At 31.1% G+C, this 20,473-nt stretch overlaps 5 protein-coding genes across 5 annotated transcripts in view; 3 read left to right on the top strand and 2 right to left on the bottom strand.

Annotated features, from left to right (window-relative positions):
* Nucleotides 1-827: 827 nt before the first annotated feature.
* LOC111677128 (coiled-coil domain-containing protein 86) lies at nt 828-1,567 on the bottom strand. Its single transcript, XM_023438202.2, has 2 exons — nt 1,283-1,567; nt 828-1,215 (listed from the first exon to the last, which is right to left on the bottom strand). The coding sequence occupies exons 1-2, from the start codon at nt 1,462-1,464 to the stop codon at nt 924-926; spliced, it is 474 nt and encodes a 157-aa protein (XP_023293970.2). The 5' UTR covers nt 1,465-1,567; the 3' UTR covers nt 828-923.
* A 573-nt stretch (nt 1,568-2,140) lies between these two features.
* Nucleotides 2,141-4,238, bottom strand: LOC111677095 (solute carrier family 25 member 40-like). The gene is made up of 5 exons (XM_023438153.2): nt 3,812-4,238; nt 3,591-3,745; nt 3,027-3,530; nt 2,716-2,797; nt 2,141-2,376 (listed from the first exon to the last, which is right to left on the bottom strand). The coding sequence occupies exons 1-5, from the start codon at nt 3,996-3,998 to the stop codon at nt 2,144-2,146; spliced, it is 1,161 nt and encodes a 386-aa protein (XP_023293921.2). The 5' UTR covers nt 3,999-4,238; the 3' UTR covers nt 2,141-2,143.
* Nucleotides 4,239-5,282: 1,044 nt separating this feature from the next.
* LOC111677237 (thioredoxin domain-containing protein 5 homolog) lies at nt 5,283-9,518 on the top strand. The gene is made up of 2 exons (XM_023438333.2): nt 5,283-5,651; nt 8,282-9,518. Exons 1-2 carry the CDS (start codon nt 5,485-5,487, stop codon nt 9,312-9,314), a joined length of 1,200 nt encoding a protein of 399 aa, XP_023294101.2. The 5' UTR covers nt 5,283-5,484; the 3' UTR covers nt 9,315-9,518.
* Nucleotides 9,519-11,238: 1,720 nt separating this feature from the next.
* LOC111677227 (BTB/POZ domain-containing protein 17) lies at nt 11,239-13,875 on the top strand. The gene is made up of 4 exons (XM_023438322.2): nt 11,239-11,666; nt 11,739-12,747; nt 12,825-12,982; nt 13,057-13,875. Exons 1-4 carry the CDS (start codon nt 11,544-11,546, stop codon nt 13,312-13,314), a joined length of 1,548 nt encoding a protein of 515 aa, XP_023294090.2. The 5' UTR covers nt 11,239-11,543; the 3' UTR covers nt 13,315-13,875.
* Nucleotides 13,876-18,370: 4,495 nt separating this feature from the next.
* Nucleotides 18,371-20,473, top strand: part of LOC111680002 (putative transporter svop-1) — a 45,729-nt gene continuing 43,626 nt past the window's right edge. Inside the window, exon 1 of the mRNA XM_046946082.1 lies at nt 18,371-18,551. Within this exon, the coding sequence (XP_046802038.1) occupies nt 18,509-18,551 (43 nt within the window). The 5' untranslated portion in view covers nt 18,371-18,508. The remainder of the gene's footprint in view (nt 18,552-20,473) is intronic.

Genomic DNA, 20,473 nt, shown 5'->3' on the forward strand with positions numbered 1-20,473 from the left:
TTCGATGTGTTACAAACCGAAAGACAAATTCAATATACCCCCATCTTTTTTGATGGTGGGTATAAAAATGAGAAAAATAAGAATTTTTCCCCATTAAAGATTACAAAAAGGAATCGAATATGGATAAGAAATATACATTTTACGTTACCCGAATAATAAATATATTCCCCTGATAAAACCTGAATCTTCCAGTTCATTGTGGAATCTTCTACCTATCTATTTCTGACTCTGCACACTGGGACAGATGCATAGGATAGGCCCTACTTTTTCCAGTCCTACAAAATTCCCACACAAAGTTACCACAACTAAAGATTAGTTAGCTGCTCTACAGTAGTACCAAATGGTCAGTCATTAACTTATCCACAATTAATGTCAAATGTCAAAATTAACAAAGAAAATACAACCAAGTCCTAATGTTAAATTAATAGCCAGTGGATCCAAAGTGGACAACACCAAAAGTAACACCATAGACATCACAATTCAATATAGCAGATGTTATAAAAGAACAATGTCCACAACTCCGATTGCTTCTGGAAGATTAACAAATAATGACGTTTACAAACTATTCCAACTATCAAACCGTAAAGAGGAACTCGAATTGGTAGGAATAACTAAACACTATATTCTAAACATACATGTAGGTCACTAATTTTGTATCAGCGACAATGACAGGAATGAAAAGAAAACGGTTTCCTTCTCCTCTGTCAATAGCCTGCCTCAGCAGTAAAGAGGATTAGACATCTGCACAAATATTATTTACATACCTATATCCAAACTTTGTGAATTATCTTTTTAAAACAATTATTAAAATGAAAACTCTTTTTAAAAACTTATTAAATTTTTCACATTTTTATTTAATTTAAAAAAATTAATAAACCTATATTATTTACAACTAATAGAAAAATCAGTTTTATTTATTGGACCTAAACAACTTTTACCTCACTTAAATCACGCTTTTGTATAAGACGCATTTGCTTCTTCTTCATGCGCTTCAATTTCCAGGGATTCTTAATGACCTGGACAATTTCAGCACGACGTTCATTGGCCAAACGTCTTTCGGCGTTTTCTACGCGACGCTGATGCTTAGCAATAGCTTCTTCCTTGCGAGCCTCTTTTAGTTCACGCGATTTTTCTTTGATGGCACGCAATTCATTGCGTAGTTCCATTTTCTTTTCGAATGATAAACGCGGTTGAGTCTTTTTCAACGTAGAGAATCTAAAAAATGTAGGAAAGTTAAATTTAATATATAGAGTTTAAATTGCAGCATTAGGTAGCAAATTACTTGGTTTTAGGTGTTTTCCAGGGACGATTGGATTTGGGCTGACCACGGGGAATTGCATTTTCTGGCTTCTGTATCTTTTTGGTTTTCGTTTTTACTTTTTCAGCTGAGGGTTTGTTCGCTTCTTGATTTGTTTCTGTTGCTGCTTCATTAGTCGTGGGTTGTTCATTATTTTCAGTGGTCATTTTTGCAAATTTTTTAAATAAAAAATTATTTTTTCTTTAGAATTTTCTAAATAAAATATTTCTTTCACACGTGTGTTTGTTTTTGTTATTTCTTTTTTTGTGATGACAGTTCTTTTATAGCAGAGTTGTATTTTTTTGATTTGTGGAATCTATTTGAAGACTTTTTGTGACAAGTGACGTGGAAAGTATAAAGAGTACTTGGGTACTCGAGTACTGTATTTTCAATAAAAAATTTTGGATTTTGTTAATATTATAGTTTAAAAATAAACGATTTTTGAAATAAAAAAATGTAATGATCTGAAAACTTTAAACTAAAAATGTTTGAAAGAACTGAGCTGTAATTAAAATGCGTTCAAAGGATCTGGGATCGAAATACAATAAATTTAAAAATATCATATTTTGTAAAAATAAAACTCAAACATTCATAAACAGATACTCTTTTTATTAAAAAAATAAATTTAACAACAAATTCAAGCTATTTTACAATATATGTATACATTTTGTTAATTATAGTTTTTTGGTTTAAATACATATTTTTGTATTTCTAATAAAAAATAATATTAGGTCGTTTTTTTGTACATGTAGAAAAAACTAAAACTTAAAACTGTACACAACAACAATTAGTGCCATAACATTATAGGAATATTATATTCTAATTAACTCTTCTACTGCTATCTTGTTAAACATTATTTTTACTTGCTATTATTACATTTTCATTATGATGGTGTACATTGTATTGATAGAAAAATGATTTACTATATTCAAATGTCGATATCATAATGGCACAGGCGGGAGCCACTTTAAAAAGACGGGGACCCAGACCAGCAAATATACCACGTAGGCCATTTAAAGCATAAATGGATGCAAGACGTTTCATCATACCCCGAGAGGGCAAATCTTTGGCAGGTTTATCTAAAATTGAGAAAAAATGAAAATATATAGACAAAATGCATAAATTTCAACTTCTTTTTAAAGTTAATTTTAAAACACTTTGAGAAATATGTTAATAAATATACATAAAAACCAAAGATATAAATTTCAAGTGTTTTTTTTAAAGAGCTATAAGCTCCCCGCCGCCACATCCGCTAAGTATTAATGATTAATAGCCTAAGATCTGGATCATTTTAATCATGGATATATCATTTTATATTCTCATTGTAATTGCCAATATTTGTGGTGCAAATATTGGCAATTTCGACATATCTTTCGACAATCTCATGAAAACTTAAATTTCCTTCACATTTTACTAACCTGCAAATATCACTTTCTCGCCAAACTCTATTTGATCGTGAGTTTTGATAACATCGAAGGGGGTTGTAACTGTAGCGGCTATCTAAAAATATTAAATTACAAAACCAACAATCAAATAAACTTTCTTAATTAGAAAACAAAGTGATAAGAATACAAATGCGTATTTGTATATGTTTACAAATTTAGTTTTTCTATTGTGAAATCATTACTAGCAAAAATATAATTTGCTACAGAGTATCAAATATGTCTCATTTTAAATTCACAACAGAAAAACATGTTTGTAACACATGACTATATGCTGGACTACTTACCGAACCGGATATTGCCCCAGCTACGAAACTGAACGCAAAGGTGGGCTCAACAACATTGAACTGTGACTTTATTGTTTCATAACAACTCCAATAAATGCCGGAAAATGGTACATCACGTAGTATAGTGGGCGGTAGACCACGCCACAAACCCAATATGCCTTGTGTTTGTACCACTGTCCGTATGGCCGAAGAGATTTGGGCATATGTCATTTTTTCCGATTGCATTTTAGTGCGTATTAGCTCAACAGGACTGACAACGGTGACGGCACATACACGAGCTGTTACACCAGCCAATAAAGGTATAAGGAAGGGTATATCACGGCCTCTGTGGGAACCCTTTACATCTGCAAGGTACTTGTAGTGAAACTCTAGGAAACGTTCTTTAAATTGTTCATAAGCCACAAAGTAAATAACGGTGGAAGGTAAGGCCGATACTAAGGTGGGACTTAGGCCAGACCATAAGGAACCCACACCCTCGGAGCGGCTAATTTTAATGAAGGCATCCTGTTATTATTAAATTTAGTTTAAAATGTATCGAGATTTATAAAACCTTATAATACATACAATGGTACCATTAAGATGCGCCTGTTTTGTTGTGGGATATTTAGGATCACAAGGACATAGATGATCCATTAGTCCATTGCAATAAAGGAAGCATTTATTGGACATTTGTGTTTGTTGAGCCTGCAAACGGGTCTTAATCACATCCAAGGGAGTCACTATAATTAACACAAAGATAATTAAACTTTGTTCCTTAAAAATGTATATTACACTTGAATACTAACTAAAAGTAGCTGTTAGCATGGCTCCTGAACAGGCAGAGGCCACCTGCTGTAAAGGTCGTATCCTAAATCTAGGGTCATCATTGAGTACTTTGGTTTTATTTTCTATAAGCTGTGTATTGGGACCAGTAGTTCTGTGACCACTACTGGTATCTATAGCACTCTTTTGTTGTGTAGTTTCTTTTGCCATTTTTATGATGAAACAGATATTTTTAACGATGTTACGCTACTTTTTGCCTCCCGAATTTTCTTTCAGTTAAATTATGTTTCAACTACAAACATTTGTATTACAACAACAGACCAATGTTTTTCATACACAATTTGTTATCTTTTATTATTTTCTAATTTTTTACTATCGTATTTTACAAAAACATAATTATTGTGCAAATTATTTTTTTAAATGACAATATTTTTTGACACTTAAATTCATGTGGACAAATGGCTTCCACAAGGCAGAGTTGCGTAAAAAATGTAGTCTGAGGTGCCGGTTTGACATTTATTTCAAGGTAACGGTAAATGCAAGTTTGAAATTGTGGAATTTCGGATAGGCGTTAGAGCAACTACATTGAAGGAGTTTTTGAAAAAAGGTTTAATCAATTTTCTTAATTTGATATACTAACCATATCCAAATTTTAATTTGCTTGATTTCGCTGCAGTGTAAATGTGGTAAATTTTATGAAATTTGCTGTTGATTTTAAAATAAATTAAGTTATTAAAATAATTTTTTAAATGTATGACAAATTTAACAAGTAAGAAGTTATAGTCGGGCGGGACCATATAATACCTTACACCTGTTACAAAAATGAAATAAATATTCTTAAGCCATTTATTGTTGAAAACTGTGGACAGTCAAATTTTTAAGGGGGCTTTGAGGGTCATCAAGACTAGTATAGAACATGATTTTGAACCTTATTGTCGACATACGAGTATATTAAACATAATTATGAACTTAAAGGCCCTATTCGTGTGTTAAGTTGTATGGAGGCTAGGTGAAGTGATCTTAACCATTTCAATAAGCTTTGTCCCTGGAAGAAGCCAAATTTCATTAAATTATTTTCAAAAATGATTCCGAGCCGATTGGAATCATGTTTATAACGCACAATAATATGTACAATATTATTGTGCGTTATAAACATCAGCATCAGGGTATAAAAATCGGTTAAAGGTCATCATGAAACTAAAAGACTTTTCAACTTATATCAAGTTTTTTATTTTAATTTTTATACATTAGATCAGTTTGACATAACAATATATGTATATTGGTAGGTCTCCATCAAAATCTGCCATGTATCAAAGTTTCTTGGTTAATGCATACAATGCATAAAAAACCAAAACATCTTTATCAACTTTGAAAAATATTATGAAATACTCTGCCGGCTGATATTAGATTTTATGCCGTCTTCAAAATGTTTTCTGTTGTACGCCATAGTTAGTGTAGTTTTACGTCGTCGTAAACTTTGCTTGACACTGAACTCTGGCCCACAATCCACACACTTTTTTTGCCGGTCTTTGAGAGCGGACACGTAAAGTTTTCTGCAACAGTCATATTTGTTTAGCAAAGTTAATTAAACAAATTTTGCAATAAAGTTAGGAAAATTTATGCATAAGTAGTAAATTGTAATTTAGTTGTGTGTTTTTTTTTATTGTCAACGAATTTATTGTAAGAGAAATTAAAAATGGCGTGGCATAAATTTATAACTTTGGCAATAATTGCATTAATTTTGCCAACTTTTATGGCCGCCGAAGAAGGAGCTGAAGAAAACTTTGCTGTTGAATTGACAGTCGAAAATTTCGATGAAGCCATTGCAAAAAATAATCATTTTGTTAAATTTTTTGCACCTTGGTAAGTAGATGTATAAAAAAATTCATATTGTTTGATAATAAAACAAAGAAATATTGATATTTTGTTAAAAAAAAACAATGATAATTCAGAAATATTTATGATTCATTTGAGTTTATATTTTCTTTAACACATGTGTTAAATAAAAAAAAAACAAAAATGCTAATTGGAAATTATAGTTGGTTAATGCCGACCATATAATACCCTAAACCGATATGATTGTATATTCTTGAAGGAATATGTGTCGATTAAATCGGATTGAATAAATTTACATAATTTCACCCAGTTTAAAAGGTTTAGTTCTTGACAAAATAAAACATTTCGGGTCTTATTCATAGTGCATAGTGCAAAATTTAGCAGGAAGTTAGTTAGCAGCTCGTTTTTATTATTAATAAGATGCTCGTTGCTTGACTTTTATTACTAAGTTATCTTCTAAACTGAGATGTGTAGTTAAAATACAAGTTCCAAAAAATATTTTGGAACGGCTTGATTTAATAATAATATTAGGCTAATATGTCTATGCATTACAAATGTCACTACAAATGCATTATACCCAGTTTATTATTTATTGCTGTGTACAATATAAAAATCAGCTCTTTGTGTTTCTTCATTACCAATTTACTATAGACACGTAGTGTCTTATGATAAGTTGTTTTAATTATACCCTACACCACTTTAGTGGGGAGGGTATATTGGGTTTGTGCTGATGTTTGTAACATACAAAAATATTCGTCCTATACACCTTAAAGTATACCAATCGGCTTAGAATCATTTTCTGAGTCGATTAAGCTACGTCCGTCTGTCTGGCTGTCCATGTAAACCTTGTGCGCAAGGTACAAGCCGCAAATTTCAAGATAATTGGATGAAATTTGGCACACACGATTCTTTTGGCCCAAGGACGAAGCCTATTGTTTAAAATCGGTCCATTATTTCGACTAGCCCCCATACAACCGTACCCCACAAATAGGGCCTTTTGGCTTATAATTAATTTAAATGGTCTATTATGTTAACAAAAGTCGACAAAACTTAGTTTTATAGAACTTTAAATGACACTACCGATTTTTGTAATGATCGGGCTTCATTTGATCCTATCCCCCATACAAACTCCCCTTCAGAAAATGACTTAAAGGTCAAAATTCACTTACAAACACTAATAACACTTTTAAATTCACATAAATAATATTGAAGAAGACTTAACTCCCCCTACCAACATTTTTAAGGATAGGGCCATATTTTGCCCTACTCCCCTTTAAGTCCTCTTAAAAAAATCTCTTTTTTTGCCAAAAAAAAGTAAAAATATTCCGAAATAAAGTTAAAAAACGAATGAAATGATTTATTTTTTTAAATAATCCCCATTTTTAACATACATACTGACTGGTGTAGGGTATCATATGGTCGTCTACGCCCGACTATACATTCATACTTGTTTTTTTATTTCCTTAAATTTTAAAAAGACGTTTGAACCGCCCACGTATCTATGAAGATTTCCTAGTAACCGCTTCAAAGATTTTATTTTCTATTTCTTTAGTATTTTCATATTGTCACTGACCATTTAATTCATATTTTAACTTTGTTGTGTGGGCTTATAGTGTCAATCGTTTCTTATCTTGTATATTTTTTTTCATTATTTTAAAATGATTTTAATTTAATGTTACTTGATCTTGTTTAAAATATACAACTCTTTAACACACATTCCGTTAATGTATCCTCTATTGTTGAAATCTGAATGTTTGTGATAAGAAGTATTAAGTTTTATTGAAAATATGTACATGTGCAATGCATGGTATGAGTTTGTTTTTTACACTTTAAACAAATGTTTAATTCTTATCAGTACGTGCTGGTCTATTATTTCATTTGTTTCTATTTTAATGGTTATATTTAACTTAATATTTTATACAAAGACTAATGATAACATCTATCTAAAAGATCGTTATTTAGTTTGCTGTTATAAAATGCAATGAAAATATAATTTTTGTCAAGTTATATATTGCTGATTATGATTAATGAATGATAACTGATATAATCGAATGTATTTCTAAAGAAATCTAAAGTATTTAAAGAAATAGTTTTAAAAGCTACCCGATTACAAAATAGAACACCATATAAAATGTAAAATAGATTGTTAAATTCATTAATTAGATTTCAGACAGGTTATTAACCTCTATCTCTTAGCTGTTGTTGTTGTAACAGGTTGGCTGTAACTGGATGTTATTCTTTAGGAAAAAAAACTTCCGGTTGATACAGCTGTTGCTGAGTGGCAATCTTTGGCCGATTAATAATCGTGTCGTTCCGGAGCGGAAATCCAATTGTCGTGGGAACGCCTCTATATATATAATCCAAACAACGTTGCCTCTTAGCTCTTATTTTGGTTTGTTTCTACCCTCAATTCGTCTCGTTTAGGGCAACCTAAAGTGAAACTTTCCGGTTATTTCCTGCTTTCTAAAAATCTTAAGATCCTCTTTCCTTTTTTTGATTACTTTCACGTATATTTGTGATGTTTAAGATATGGGTTTTAAAATAACCATATCTTAAACATCACAAGTTTCCGGGATGAAAATGTTTATTACTCAAATTCGAAAGATGATGATTTTTTGTTAAAATATTTATCAAATACAATATATTTTTAATTTTAGGTGCGGACATTGCAAACGCTTACATCCCCTTTGGGAACAATTGGCGGAAATGATGAATGTCAAGGATGAACCCCAAGTCATTATTGCCAAAGTCGATTGTACTCAACAGCAAGAATTGTGCGCCAAACATGAAATCACCGGCTATCCCACTCTACGTTTCTTCAAATTGGGTGAAAGCGAATCAGTAAAATTCAAGGGAACTCGTGATATGCCTGCCATTACAGAATTCATTAATGAACAATTAAATGGTGACAATGAAATTCCCCATGGCGAAGGCTCTGAAGCTAGTGCTCCAGTTGTCGCTAAAGGCAAACTTGTTGAATTGACAGAGGAAAATTTCGCCAAACACGTTTCAAGTGGTAATCATTTTGTTAAATTCTATGCTCCCTGGTGCAGCCATTGTCAACGTTTGGCTCCTACTTGGGAACAATTGGCCAAGACTTTGCAAAATGAAGAAGCTGTAAGCATTGCCAAGATTGATTGTACCGTCTATCGTCCCATCTGTCAGGACTTCGAAGTTAAAGGTTATCCCACTCTCTTGTGGATTGAGGATGGCAAGAAAATTGAAAAGTACTCTGGCTCCCGTGGTCATGATGAATTACAGGCTTATGTTAAGAAAATGTTGGGCAGTGATGGCAATCAAGAAGCTGCTGCTACCGAAAAGCCTGCCAGTGGTGAAAATGATAAATTACAAGTTTTGCAATTGACTGGTGATAACTTTGAGAAATCTGTAGCTGAAGGTGTTACTTTTGTGAAATTCTATGCTCCCTGGTGCGGTCATTGTCAAAAGTTGAGTCCTGTTTGGGATCAATTGGCTGAGAAGATGCATGGTGGCGAAAAGTCCGTTAAAATTGCTAAGGTTGATTGCACATCTGCCGAGAACAAAAAATTGTGTGTGGACCAACAAGTCGAAGGTTATCCCACCTTGTTCGCTTACAAAAATGGTGAACGTCAAAGTGAATATGACGACAGTCGATCTCTGCCCGAATTAGTTAGTTATATTAGCAAATTCGTGGGTCACGATGAATTGTAAAAGGTTTTTTTGATGAACAATTGCAGCTGCTCTCTTTTCTACATACCTTTTACTCTAGCCACTATAACCACCGTTTCATCTTCCCCTCTTGTATTTGAATAAAACGAAAACTATCTTTCTTCCTTGACTTTATGCTAGGAACATTTTACGTATAAACAAACAATCATTTTGCAATTATTGTTTTTCATATGCATTTAATTTAAAGAAAAAGACAAATTAATTAATTATTTTTTATATTTTGTTTTATGTTTATATTTAGATAATTTGTTTTTTTATTGTTTGTGATTTTTGTGTAATTGTGTTGCATTTCTTCGTTTTTTTTTACTGTGGTCGAACCATTTTTTTTTTTGGTTGATGTAAAATTTTGTTTGCCCTTTGAAAATTTCATTAAGAACAAATTATATAAAATTATAAATAAAAAAACTAATTATACAGATAATACAATAAATTTTAAATTAAAGAAATACAACCGAAAACTATTTGGGTGTTGCAATTTTTAAACATGTTTTTATACCCACTATCAAAAAAGATTGGGGGTATATTGATTTTGTCAATCCGTTTGTAACACATCGCAATAATTGTCATAGACCCACAAAAGTATATATATATTCTGTGTCGTTATTAAATTCTAAGACGATCTAGCCATGTCTGTCCGTCTGTCTGTTGAAAACATAAGATAGAGTCCGAATGGAAAGAGCTAGAGGGTTGAAATTTCACTTAAATATTTCTTATAGTTAAGGTTTGTTTTGTATTGAAAATACGTCACGTTTTTCGTCTAGCCCCCATACAAGTAGCCCCTCGAAAAGAAGCTGTAACAGTCATAACTTATTTAAAAATACGAATATAGCGATGAAATTCTTATGATCCAAAATCACTATGCAAAATTTTATGAGGATCGGTCTATAATTGACTCTACGCCCATATAAGGTCCCCTTCACAAAAGGACTTTAACGCTTATTACTTGCATAAAAATACAAGTATATAGATGAAATTCGACATAAATAAGTTTCATACGAATCAAAATCTATCTAAACAATTTTATGAGGATCAGTCCATGATTGACCCTACCCCCTATATAAGGTCACCTTCAGAAAATGACTTCAACGCTCATGAATGGCTTAAAAATACTAGTGTAGCGATGAAATTCGACACAAATAAATTCAATACGAACCAAATTCTGTCTACCAAATTTTATGAGGATCGACGCATAATTGATAGAATTCGACATAAGTAAATTTCATTCGAGTCAAACGAGGTTTAATGGTGGGTATATAAGATTGGGCATAGTCGAATATAACTCCCTTACTAGTTAAATCAGAAAATTTACTGCAGTTCTTTCGTAACATATGTATATGGAAAATAATGAGAAAATAGTTTAAAAATATTTTAGCAGATAATTATGCAGAATCTGAACATACTTGTTCAGATTCGGACGGACATAAATCAACTCAGAAATGATTCTGAGCCGATTGGTATACTTTAATGTGAGTATAGGACCAAATTAGTTTGTGTTGCAAACATCAGCACAAGCCCAATATACCCAATATAGGTTTTATTTTTTTTCGAAAATAATTTTATATTTTCGAATCTAACATTGTATTCTAATCAGCTTTTCAATTATTTACCAAATTTTAGATTGTCTGGCGGAAACTGTTTAACAATTAAGTTGAAAATTTGTATCCATAATAACAAACCGATATTGCTCTAAATTAAAGAACTTTCAAAAATATCATTGTATTGCACACAGGTAATATCAAATTTGTCAAAATTTTGAAAACTGGTCGAAAATTCAGTCACAAATGATGAATAAATTTAATTAAAATAAAATAGTTGTAGGGTTAAAATTCTACAAAAATATGGCATCCCTATATTATCACAACTTCCCCTACTAAAAATTACTACTCTGTATAGTACAGCTGTTTGTTTGTCTAATAAGAAGAAGCATTTATTATTATTTTTACAGAAAAAAATTGTATCGGAAAATCTTTTTAATAGAATTTTGCCTTTTAAAACAATAAAAATTCATAAAAAGTATCGAGAATATACAAAATCATTTAGCCAAAACTCTTAGAAACTAATAAATGCCATGTAACAATAACTTTAAAGCACTAAAAAGTTGGAAAATTTAATATTTTATCCACAAAAAAATTCTTATAAGAACAGCTCAAAATTCAGTAGATCAAAATTGAAGAGAGATTTACTAGGAATTTTGTGTGATTGAAATTGAAAATGGAAAAAATGTCCTCAAATATGGGTTCATCTAGTGGGAACAGTAGTAGTGGCGGAGATGATGAGGTATTGCCGTCAATAATAGAAATGGATGAGCAATCGCAGGATCGTTCAATAAGTTTGGTAAGAACACGTACATGCATTTGTTGATTTTGGCAATTAAATGGGAATAATTATTGTAAATTTACTTTTCAGCGCGTCATGAATAACTCTAGCAGTGTTCTAAAGAAGATTGCCAATTTGTATGCGGAACAATTAATGTCGGACATTATATTGGTGGTGGGTGACCAACAGTATCCGGCTCACCGTGTTATTCTCTGTGCCAGTAGCGATGTGTTTCAAGTTATGCTAATGAATCCCGAGTGGAATGAATGTCGCAAGCATGTCATTGAACTAGTGGAGGAACCCTGCTGTGAGGCGGTATTTCCACAATTTCTCAAATATTTGTATGTGGGCAAAATCAATATATCTCTTAACACCGTTATGCCCATGCTGGCTTTGGCCCACAAATACAATGTACAAGATTTGGTAGAACTTTGCGTACAATATATGACGAAACACACCGCCAAAGCTGCAACTCAAGGCTTTCTTGTGTCTTGGCTGCAATACACCATTGCCTTTAGTCCCCAACACAAGGAGCTGACGGAAGCATTAAAACGTTTTCTCAAATGGAATTTAGAAATTGTTTCCGAATCCAAAGATTTTGTAGAACTTGATGTAGCCGTTATGGCCATACTATTGCAACAGAATGATTTGGTGGTACGCAGTGAATATAAACTTTTTGGTATTTTGGAAAATTGGTTGCTACAGCGAAAAGATCTGCTGGATAATGACGATTCATTGACGGATGTTGAAAAGCATGAACATTTTATACAACTTGTTGAACAGACCGTTATACATATACGATTTGCCATGATGACTCCTCGTGAATTAGCTCATTTACTTATATTTCCTTTATTGGAATATCACAAAGAATTTATTGTTCAGCGTATGGCTATTGGTATGTCGTACCAATCGGGTCAGGAGGAACGTGTTAAAGAGGTGCGCAATTCTCCGGATGGGCGTCTGCAATTTACTCCACGTCTCTATTCGAACGATACATGGAGTATTAGTAAAGTTGTGAATAATTTTGACTTGATCGACAAGTATAGCAATTATGTGACATGTTTCTTTACACCGGGAAATATTGCTGAGACTGAAGATGGTAAGTTTTTGTTGTAAAGGATGAAAATAATAGTTTTATTATAAAGTATAATTGTCCATTTATTATTCAATATACAGAACAACCCATAACATGGGAAGTAGAATTCTTTCCCCGAGGCATCAAATACAATAAAGCTAAAATGGTGTGGGGCGAAGATGTGCCAGGAGTCTCTCTTAATACGGTGCGGGTAAGAGTAACTTGCAAACATTTACAAGTCAATGAAAAACGTTTCAAAGTAAGTCAATTTCATACAAATATATAAAACAAATAAAATTATATTTAAAAAAATTATATTTGATTTCATTATAGATTGCTTGTCTTATAACTGGCGTACAAAATAAAATTGATCATATTTTAACTTTGCATGAACGCACTGAATACTTTAGTGGCGAGCAACGTGTTGTTAATCTAGATAATTTAATACCTTTCGATGAATTGGCATTATCTTCCATTAACTTATCGCCGCATTTGGTGGGACCAAATCGTAATAACTTAGAATTACATGTCATAATAGTACCAATGGGTCCCTATACTTGCCGTGATACACCCTCGTTTGATTTTAAATAAAGTTATGTTTAACTTGGACGTTTATTAAAATAGAAACCACCCTTCACCCCCCTCAACCTTTTCCCCTACATACTCTTGCTAATATTTACTGAACATATTGTAATGTAATGTATGTAATCAAATGATCTTATCTTTTCTAAATACATATTCCTTTTTTGTTCTCCCATTATTTTAAGATATTAAATTAATTTTTATATTTTTTGGCTTGTTTTCCAAACAATGGATAATAATATTAAGTTGTATATTATGTATTATTTAATTGTTATTATTTTCTTTAAATTACGCTAATTTCGTTTGAACAACATTTTCGTTTTGTAATAAATATGAAATTGTATTAAATTGAATTCGATCGACTGCTAAAATAAATATATTTAATAAATAAATTTTAAAGATTTATTAAATTTTAAATAAATAAAATTTTAAAAGTTTTGTTATTTATCTACATGTGTACATGGGGAAATTGGAAATAGGAAAGACTACCATTTGCAGAATTGTTTTACCAATTTACATATTTATTAGATGTTTTGACTACCTTTAAGTTAATATCTATGTAGGTACTTCTTGTGTATCATATCCAGAAATATCCAATGCTTTATCAACTTGTTTAAAATATAAAGTTATAATAATTCTTAAATAAATTGTGGATTTTACTGCCACCAATTAAGAAATATTGCTTTGTTTTTCTAAAATACTTAACAGCCGCTGTGACAACTTAAATGTTAATACACTCATAGTTTAATTTATAAATTTTATAATAAAATAATAAGCAAAACTCCATGTGGCATTTTTGTTTTGCTAAAAAAAATTTATATTTAAATTAGAAGTACACGTGTTTTCGTTAAAATGTTAATTACTTTCTAAAGTTAAAGATAAATAATATGAAAAGAGGTGTTGCTTTATCTTAGCAACATCAAAACATTATTAACATTTTGTTTGTCCTATCAAATATGATTTCAAAACATATAAAAAAAATTTTACTAAAACTGTCTCTGACTGTTAAAGAAGATGTCTAATGTGTTTAATTTAGTCGGAGCGTCTACTTTCTTAAGTTTTTGTTTTTATATCTAATTGTAAATTTTAACTTAGAATAGTTTTGGTTAGTAACTCGACAAAAGTTCTGCCGTAATTATGTGCGTATATTGATGTTGATATTCGAGATTATAAAGTTTTTAACTTAACTACTTTATTTTTAAGTTTTATCTAAAATTTAAGGTTTTTTTTTTAGAAATGTGTAAGAGACATTAGATTTATAAGTTTATGATGATGTTTTGCACCAGCCATTATTAATAGATCTATAAAACCTCACCATAAATATCTGTAGAGGAGGATAATTAAATTTGGTGGCGCCAATAGGTCATTTAGGGCGGGTTTCTTACTCATCCGTTAAACTAGGCTTATCTTGCTATTAGATTAAACTCGGAACAAATTTAGGCGGGCTATAACCGATGATTGTGTTTTTCAGTTTTAGATTTAAGCTCAGTTAACTTTGTTAGTATTGCCAAGTTTTCACTCAAAAACATAAACAATGAACAGCTGTTTTTTGCAAACAACACTTTTGTAAAATGGAAAATTTTGGAAAAATGTTAAATAAACATTTAAAACAATAATCAATAAAACAAAACAAATCAGAAAATTGCAATTTACTTAAAATATTATGTTTTTTTCTTCCGAAATCATTGTTTTATTGTTTTTGTTATTTGTGTTTTCTCACTTATAACTTCAGTTTAATTGGACAATTTAACTGAAAGACCTTACTAGTTCTTTCAATTTCATATATAATAACTTGTTTATATCTTTAGCATATTAAAATTAGTTGAAATTGGCCCATACAATCGAACCATTATTATCTGGACAAGCAAGGAAAATTTAATGTTATCATTTGTATAAGTTACCTTTCATCTATCATCATTCAACCCAGCTCACTTCTCATTCATCCGACGCACTCATAGAGAACAACATCATAGACACATACTCTAGGTAGACTTTACCGCGCATCAGACTTTTAATCGCAACTCTTCTCTCAAATCTGGGCTTAAACCATAGCCACTATGGGGAATCCAAATGAAAATCAACCAACCGACCAAACATAACATAGTCCTACGGGCAACTGACCAGATTATGTGGTTCTCGAAGAGGTGCTACTAGTACCTCTTCGAGAACCACATCTCTTTACAACGGGATTGCAATACACCTAGATAAGGATCTTTCATCAAGGAAACATGCCACGTTAACTAATAACTGGTTAACGTGGTAATGTGCACTAATGAGAATATTTGATTCAGCCTGTTGGCATAAAATATCTCAAAAAACCTTGGTATAGGTTGCTCAAGTTGGATTTTATGACTCTGTCTCTCTTGACAGCTAGAACTCAGAATACAAAGTTAGGCTGCAGTTTCATCTTTTTCCTTATCACCTCAACTGCGAAAATAGTCATTAGTTTTTTTTGGTTTTAATTAGGATGGCGGTGCATTAAGCACTCATATTGTCAGGTTATCACACGTTTGTCCAGAGAAAACCCCACCAACCGACCTATATCTTCATATAGGAAGTTGGAGCATCCGGACTTGATTTCATCAAAAACATTAATGGTCTCCAAGCATTAATGGTTTAAATGATCTCCACCAGGTTATATAGTGAGTAATTTATGGTCTCCACCAGTTAAAAACGTTTGAGTATTCTATGGTCTCCACCAATAAAACATAACCTCACTTGAAGTGATACGAAAGCACGAGGTTAATGTAGACAACATATAACTTTGAACAGTTATATGAAGTAATACACTACACTAGTGCGAGCGAGACGCAAAACTGTCGAAAGCCAGGCAACAAACAAAAACATAAATTTTAGGTAGCTATTTTCTGCATGACTTAGCGGATCTATCGGAGGTTGATATCCGGAAGATAGACTCCTACATTCGTGCGATAAACTGTTTCGGTATAGGAAACCAGAGTGATTAGGTCGAAGTGTACTAATACGCCGACCGTTTTCTCTCTTTACAGGTATCAAAAAGGGATCAGAATACTGGACCCAAGTGTGTCCCCAGTGAGGGCATCGCGAGGAAACTGAGTTTCTGAACACTAAAAATAATTCATTAAGTTACTTTTTTTCATGATAAGGAGCGCACAACAGGCCCGATTGTGTGTGGTGAAGTACATTTTCTCCTATTAACCAAACCTAAGTACTTTGAGATCCCAAAATGCACCCTCTGAAATATTTTTTGATACTGAAACAAAATCTCTTTTTCCATCCCTGATTAACATTTAAACGTTATGGTCACTGGGTTTAAAAACTTAAATTATTATAGATTTATTTAATATACATACTAATGTATGGATGTAAGTGTAGATTTTGACATTTGTGAGTATCCTTTAGTATAATGTAAGTGTTTGGTACTTCTATTTTATGTTGATTTATTGCAACACCTGTTGACTTTTACACCAAATATAAAAGGACACAAATGAATCCAAATGACTTTTATTAGCATATTACAAACACAAATTTTAAAATTGCAAATTTAAAAAATTACTCTTAAATTTGTCTTAAAATTCTCTTGAATGTAAATAAAGTTTTTATGATTATAAATTTGTTTATTTTTCTTTAGTTTAATGTACTTTTCAACAATGTTGTTGCTTTTTTTATCTAAATAGCAATTAAAGAAGAAAAAAAAAACTAAAACATATCTTTGAAAAATTTAATAACAAGATTTGTTGTTGTTTTGTGTAATTGTTAATAAATTATTTCTTACAATACTTATGAGTGGAAGTGAGATGATGATAACTGTTAGAGTATTAACACTTCTAACACTGTGTGTGTATTTTGCTAAAAAGAATTTTGGAAAAACAAAAACAAAATTAAGTCTTATTACGGATGATGATTCTGTTTACATTTCGCCTAATATTTTTATGGTGATAAGTAGTCAGAAAATATATGATAGTTTTTTTTTCTTTTAATAAAAAAAGGAGAAATATAATAATTTCAGATAAGACTAGAAGATTTTTCGTTTGATAAAGTCGAAGTGTAAGGCCCCCGATTAATTAATCTTAAAAAGTTTGAAGACAAATATTACAAAATTTTTAACGATTTGCAAAACCCCACCGGACAGTCCAGAACTACCTATTTAGCCTACCATTTAGGTTTAACCCTAGCCACCTAACTGTCCAGGTGACTAGCTATTTTTACATGTACTTGTCCTACGAGAAGTCAGCACATCAACGCATAAACTACGTAGACGCAGCAAAAATCTTAAGTTTGTTTTTCAAGTGACGATTCTTTCGCTTACAAAGGGGACTCTTCACCCTCGTTCACAAGGAGTACACCCAGGTAGATAGACGTAAATGGAAATCATTGTATCTTCTATCGGATGCATTTACTCTTTCGAACTCTATCGAACTGCTGGGAAGTTTGGATATTGATGTTTTTCATATAACATCCTGTAGCAGTCTAATACTGAACATCTAACAAACATATATCGACTTAAGTTTTATAGAGATCTACAATACATCCACATCTTTCTATCTCTCGGTCTGCTGCAAATGAACTGATAAACAAATCATACCTTTTCGTATAACACGTTAAAAAATAGCAAAAAACAAAAAATAAATAATATAATTAAAACTCATTTGTTTTAGTTTTAGTTGTGGTTGTTGTTGTTGGTGGTTTTGTATCTTTTACTTTGCAAAAATACAAAAAAAAAAAAAAAACATTATACGTCATAAAAGGGGAAAATATTTAATTCTTTTTTTATTTTGTGTGTTGCTTATTATTCAAAAAGAATTTTTTAAATAAAGTTGGAAAGTCATCAAAATTTTTAACACAGTCTTCACGTAACGTTGATCCGAACGGTTCCAGTGGCCATACGAATAGTACTTCTTAGCCAGTGTTTTAATTCATTTTCTTTCAAATGTGATCTGTTAAAAAAGTAGTGTGTTGAGTTTAATTTTTTTATTTCGAAAAATATGCTGATATGTGATAAATTTTTTCTATGAAAAAAAAAAACTTGTATATAAAATTATTAAAAAAAAAGTTTTTATATAAATTAAACGAAAACTGTTATTAATAAGTAATTGTATATAATTTTTTGTTTGTTTTTACATACAAAATAATTTGTTATTAAATTTACTTAAATTAAGTAAATCGTTAAACATTAATTTATTCGAATTTTAAAAGTAACCAACACAAGAAGAATCCAAACAAAATGGATAATCCTGGTTATATTATTGAACTCGAAGGTGACAAAGGTAAGTTGAGATTTTAGATTTAAAGTTTAAAACGATTTGTATTATTCGATTTTATAAAATTTAAATAAAATATTGAAATGTTAATCTTTCAGGATATATTAACCCTTTTACCACTAAGGTCATAGGTTCAATTATTAGAGGTTAAATTAATCCTCGTACCTAATATATTATTTTTTAATAAATCGTGTATTTAAATTACCCGAGAAACACTGTTAAAAGAGTAGGGTAAGCGTATTAATACAACTTGACCTAATTACTCTGGATTAGGTTCGGGTAGGTTCAGTTAGTCGCAATAATAGGGGACTATATATGTATATATATGTTTCGAATGTTTACCTTAGATAACTGCCTTCAATGATGCAAGAAATTACTAAACGTGTTAAATTGCGTTCCGCAGGACACCTTATTTTTCCTCTTCATCTGGATAGCTTTTGCAGAAGTTTTTACTTGTTAATCACTGTGATAATGAGATATTAAGTTCTAATTAGTTTAGTGGCTGTGAAGCGATGTGCACTCAGATATTTGGTTTCATTTTAAGAATTCTGAAGAACTTTAGGTCCGTATGTCTTTTCGTAGGTTACTTGTAGTCTTTCAGCATGGTGGTCTTAGATTCGATTCTCACCAGAAACTCTTAAAATAAGAGCACAACATGTCCGTCAGTGGACACAGAGAAGTGTTCTTTATTGAAATCGAGATACTATCACCCCTATCGCCAATATAAGTGAAAATTTTTTTCCCTTAAAGTTTTTATTTCACACGAAGAGAAAATTACTATTGTGAATTTGTTCAGAATAATTCATTCACAATAGTTGATTTTGTATGGAACAGCTGTTCAATGTTTACAATTTTTCACTACAAAAAAGTTAGTGAACGAAAAAAGTGAAAAGGAACTTGTGACATCGACATTACTTTTCCAATCTGTGGTAAATTGTAGATATATGTGTATTACTTTTGTTCGAATACTTAGAAGATATCGTAGAACTTGTCATAAGCCAAATCGGTGTCTTTATCATACTTCGATTCATCAGTTCGAACATTTTCTAGGAACTCTTAAACAAAACCAAACAGATTAAAATTCAGCGAAATTTACATATATTTATTTTTAAATATGCCTTCGTTAAAAAAGAAAAGTGTTTTTCATTTTACAAAAACCTCGATCAAGTCGTTCCTATGATCTAGAACAACAAGAAACGCTGGAATACTTTCATAATATTTATCCAAATTTTTGAATAGTTTATAAAAAATACAAAGATCAAGGCTCCACATGTTTCTCATTCTATAGCGATCATTAAGAGCACAATAAAGCAATATATATTTTTAGAAAAGCATCAGCAGTTTTTTAGTTCCAAAGAAACTTATAGATCGATATCCATAAGAATTGATATTTATGTTAAAAGATGTCATTGTATACGTCTTTGTTAGAACCGCTATATGTTTCCTTTTTAAGAATAACTTTAGATTTATATATGACCTTAAATGAAACGACAATATTTTCCATTAGTTTAACGGAAATACAAACATTGAGCGAGCCTCCACATGTTTCTAACTATATGGCGATCATAAAACTAGATAACATTTTGCAATTCTTAGGACCACTATAGAGCAATATTTATATTTAGAAACATATTAGCAGTTCTTACTGCAAAAGTTCTTAATCATTGTGATGAAATTAAATAAATTTTGAATTTTGAACTCTTATGTATAAACACACAAAATTTTTAGAATAATATGGCCCAGTATTTAAATATTTACTTTGATTTTATAATACACTCATCATAAATCCATAAAATTTTAACAATCATTGTATTTTATAAGCAGTAAGTAGTACTAGTAGTGTTGGTTGGTCGTTTGGCTCGTGCTAAATTTTTAATGCGTTTTGAATGAATTTTAAAAAATAATTTAAAAATAAAAATTCCATAATA

This window comes from Lucilia cuprina, chromosome 3 (genome assembly GCF_022045245.1).
Source record: "Lucilia cuprina isolate Lc7/37 chromosome 3, ASM2204524v1, whole genome shotgun sequence".
In the NCBI taxonomy this organism is placed as follows: Eukaryota; Metazoa; Arthropoda; class Insecta; order Diptera; family Calliphoridae; genus Lucilia; species Lucilia cuprina.

Excerpts from the sequence above, each read along its gene's own strand:
- LOC111677227 (XM_023438322.2), top strand. The coding sequence starts at position 11,544 with ATGGAAAAAATGTCCTCAAATATGGGTTCATCTAGTGGGAACAGTAGT. Across the intron at positions 12,748-12,824 it reads TATTGCTGAGACTGAAGATG|AACAACCCATAACATGGGAA; the intron begins GTAAGTTTTTGT and ends TTCAATATACAG. Across the intron at positions 12,983-13,056 it reads TCAATGAAAAACGTTTCAAA|ATTGCTTGTCTTATAACTGG; the intron begins GTAAGTCAATTT and ends ATTTCATTATAG.
- LOC111677237 (XM_023438333.2), top strand. The coding sequence starts at position 5,485 with ATGGCGTGGCATAAATTTATAACTTTGGCAATAATTGCATTAATTTTG. Across the intron at positions 5,652-8,281 it reads GTTAAATTTTTTGCACCTTG|GTGCGGACATTGCAAACGCT; the intron begins GTAAGTAGATGT and ends TTTTAATTTTAG.
- LOC111677095 (XM_023438153.2), bottom strand. The coding sequence starts at position 3,998 with ATGGCAAAAGAAACTACACAACAAAAGAGTGCTATAGATACCAGTAGT. Across the intron at positions 2,798-3,026 it reads CTGGGGCAATATCCGGTTCG|ATAGCCGCTACAGTTACAAC; the intron begins GTAAGTAGTCCA and ends TAATATTTTTAG. Across the intron at positions 2,377-2,715 it reads CGAGAAAGTGATATTTGCAG|ATAAACCTGCCAAAGATTTG; the intron begins GTTAGTAAAATG and ends TCTCAATTTTAG.
- LOC111677128 (XM_023438202.2), bottom strand. The coding sequence starts at position 1,464 with ATGACCACTGAAAATAATGAACAACCCACGACTAATGAAGCAGCAACA. Across the intron at positions 1,216-1,282 it reads TGGAAAACACCTAAAACCAA|ATTCTCTACGTTGAAAAAGA; the intron begins GTAATTTGCTAC and ends TACATTTTTTAG.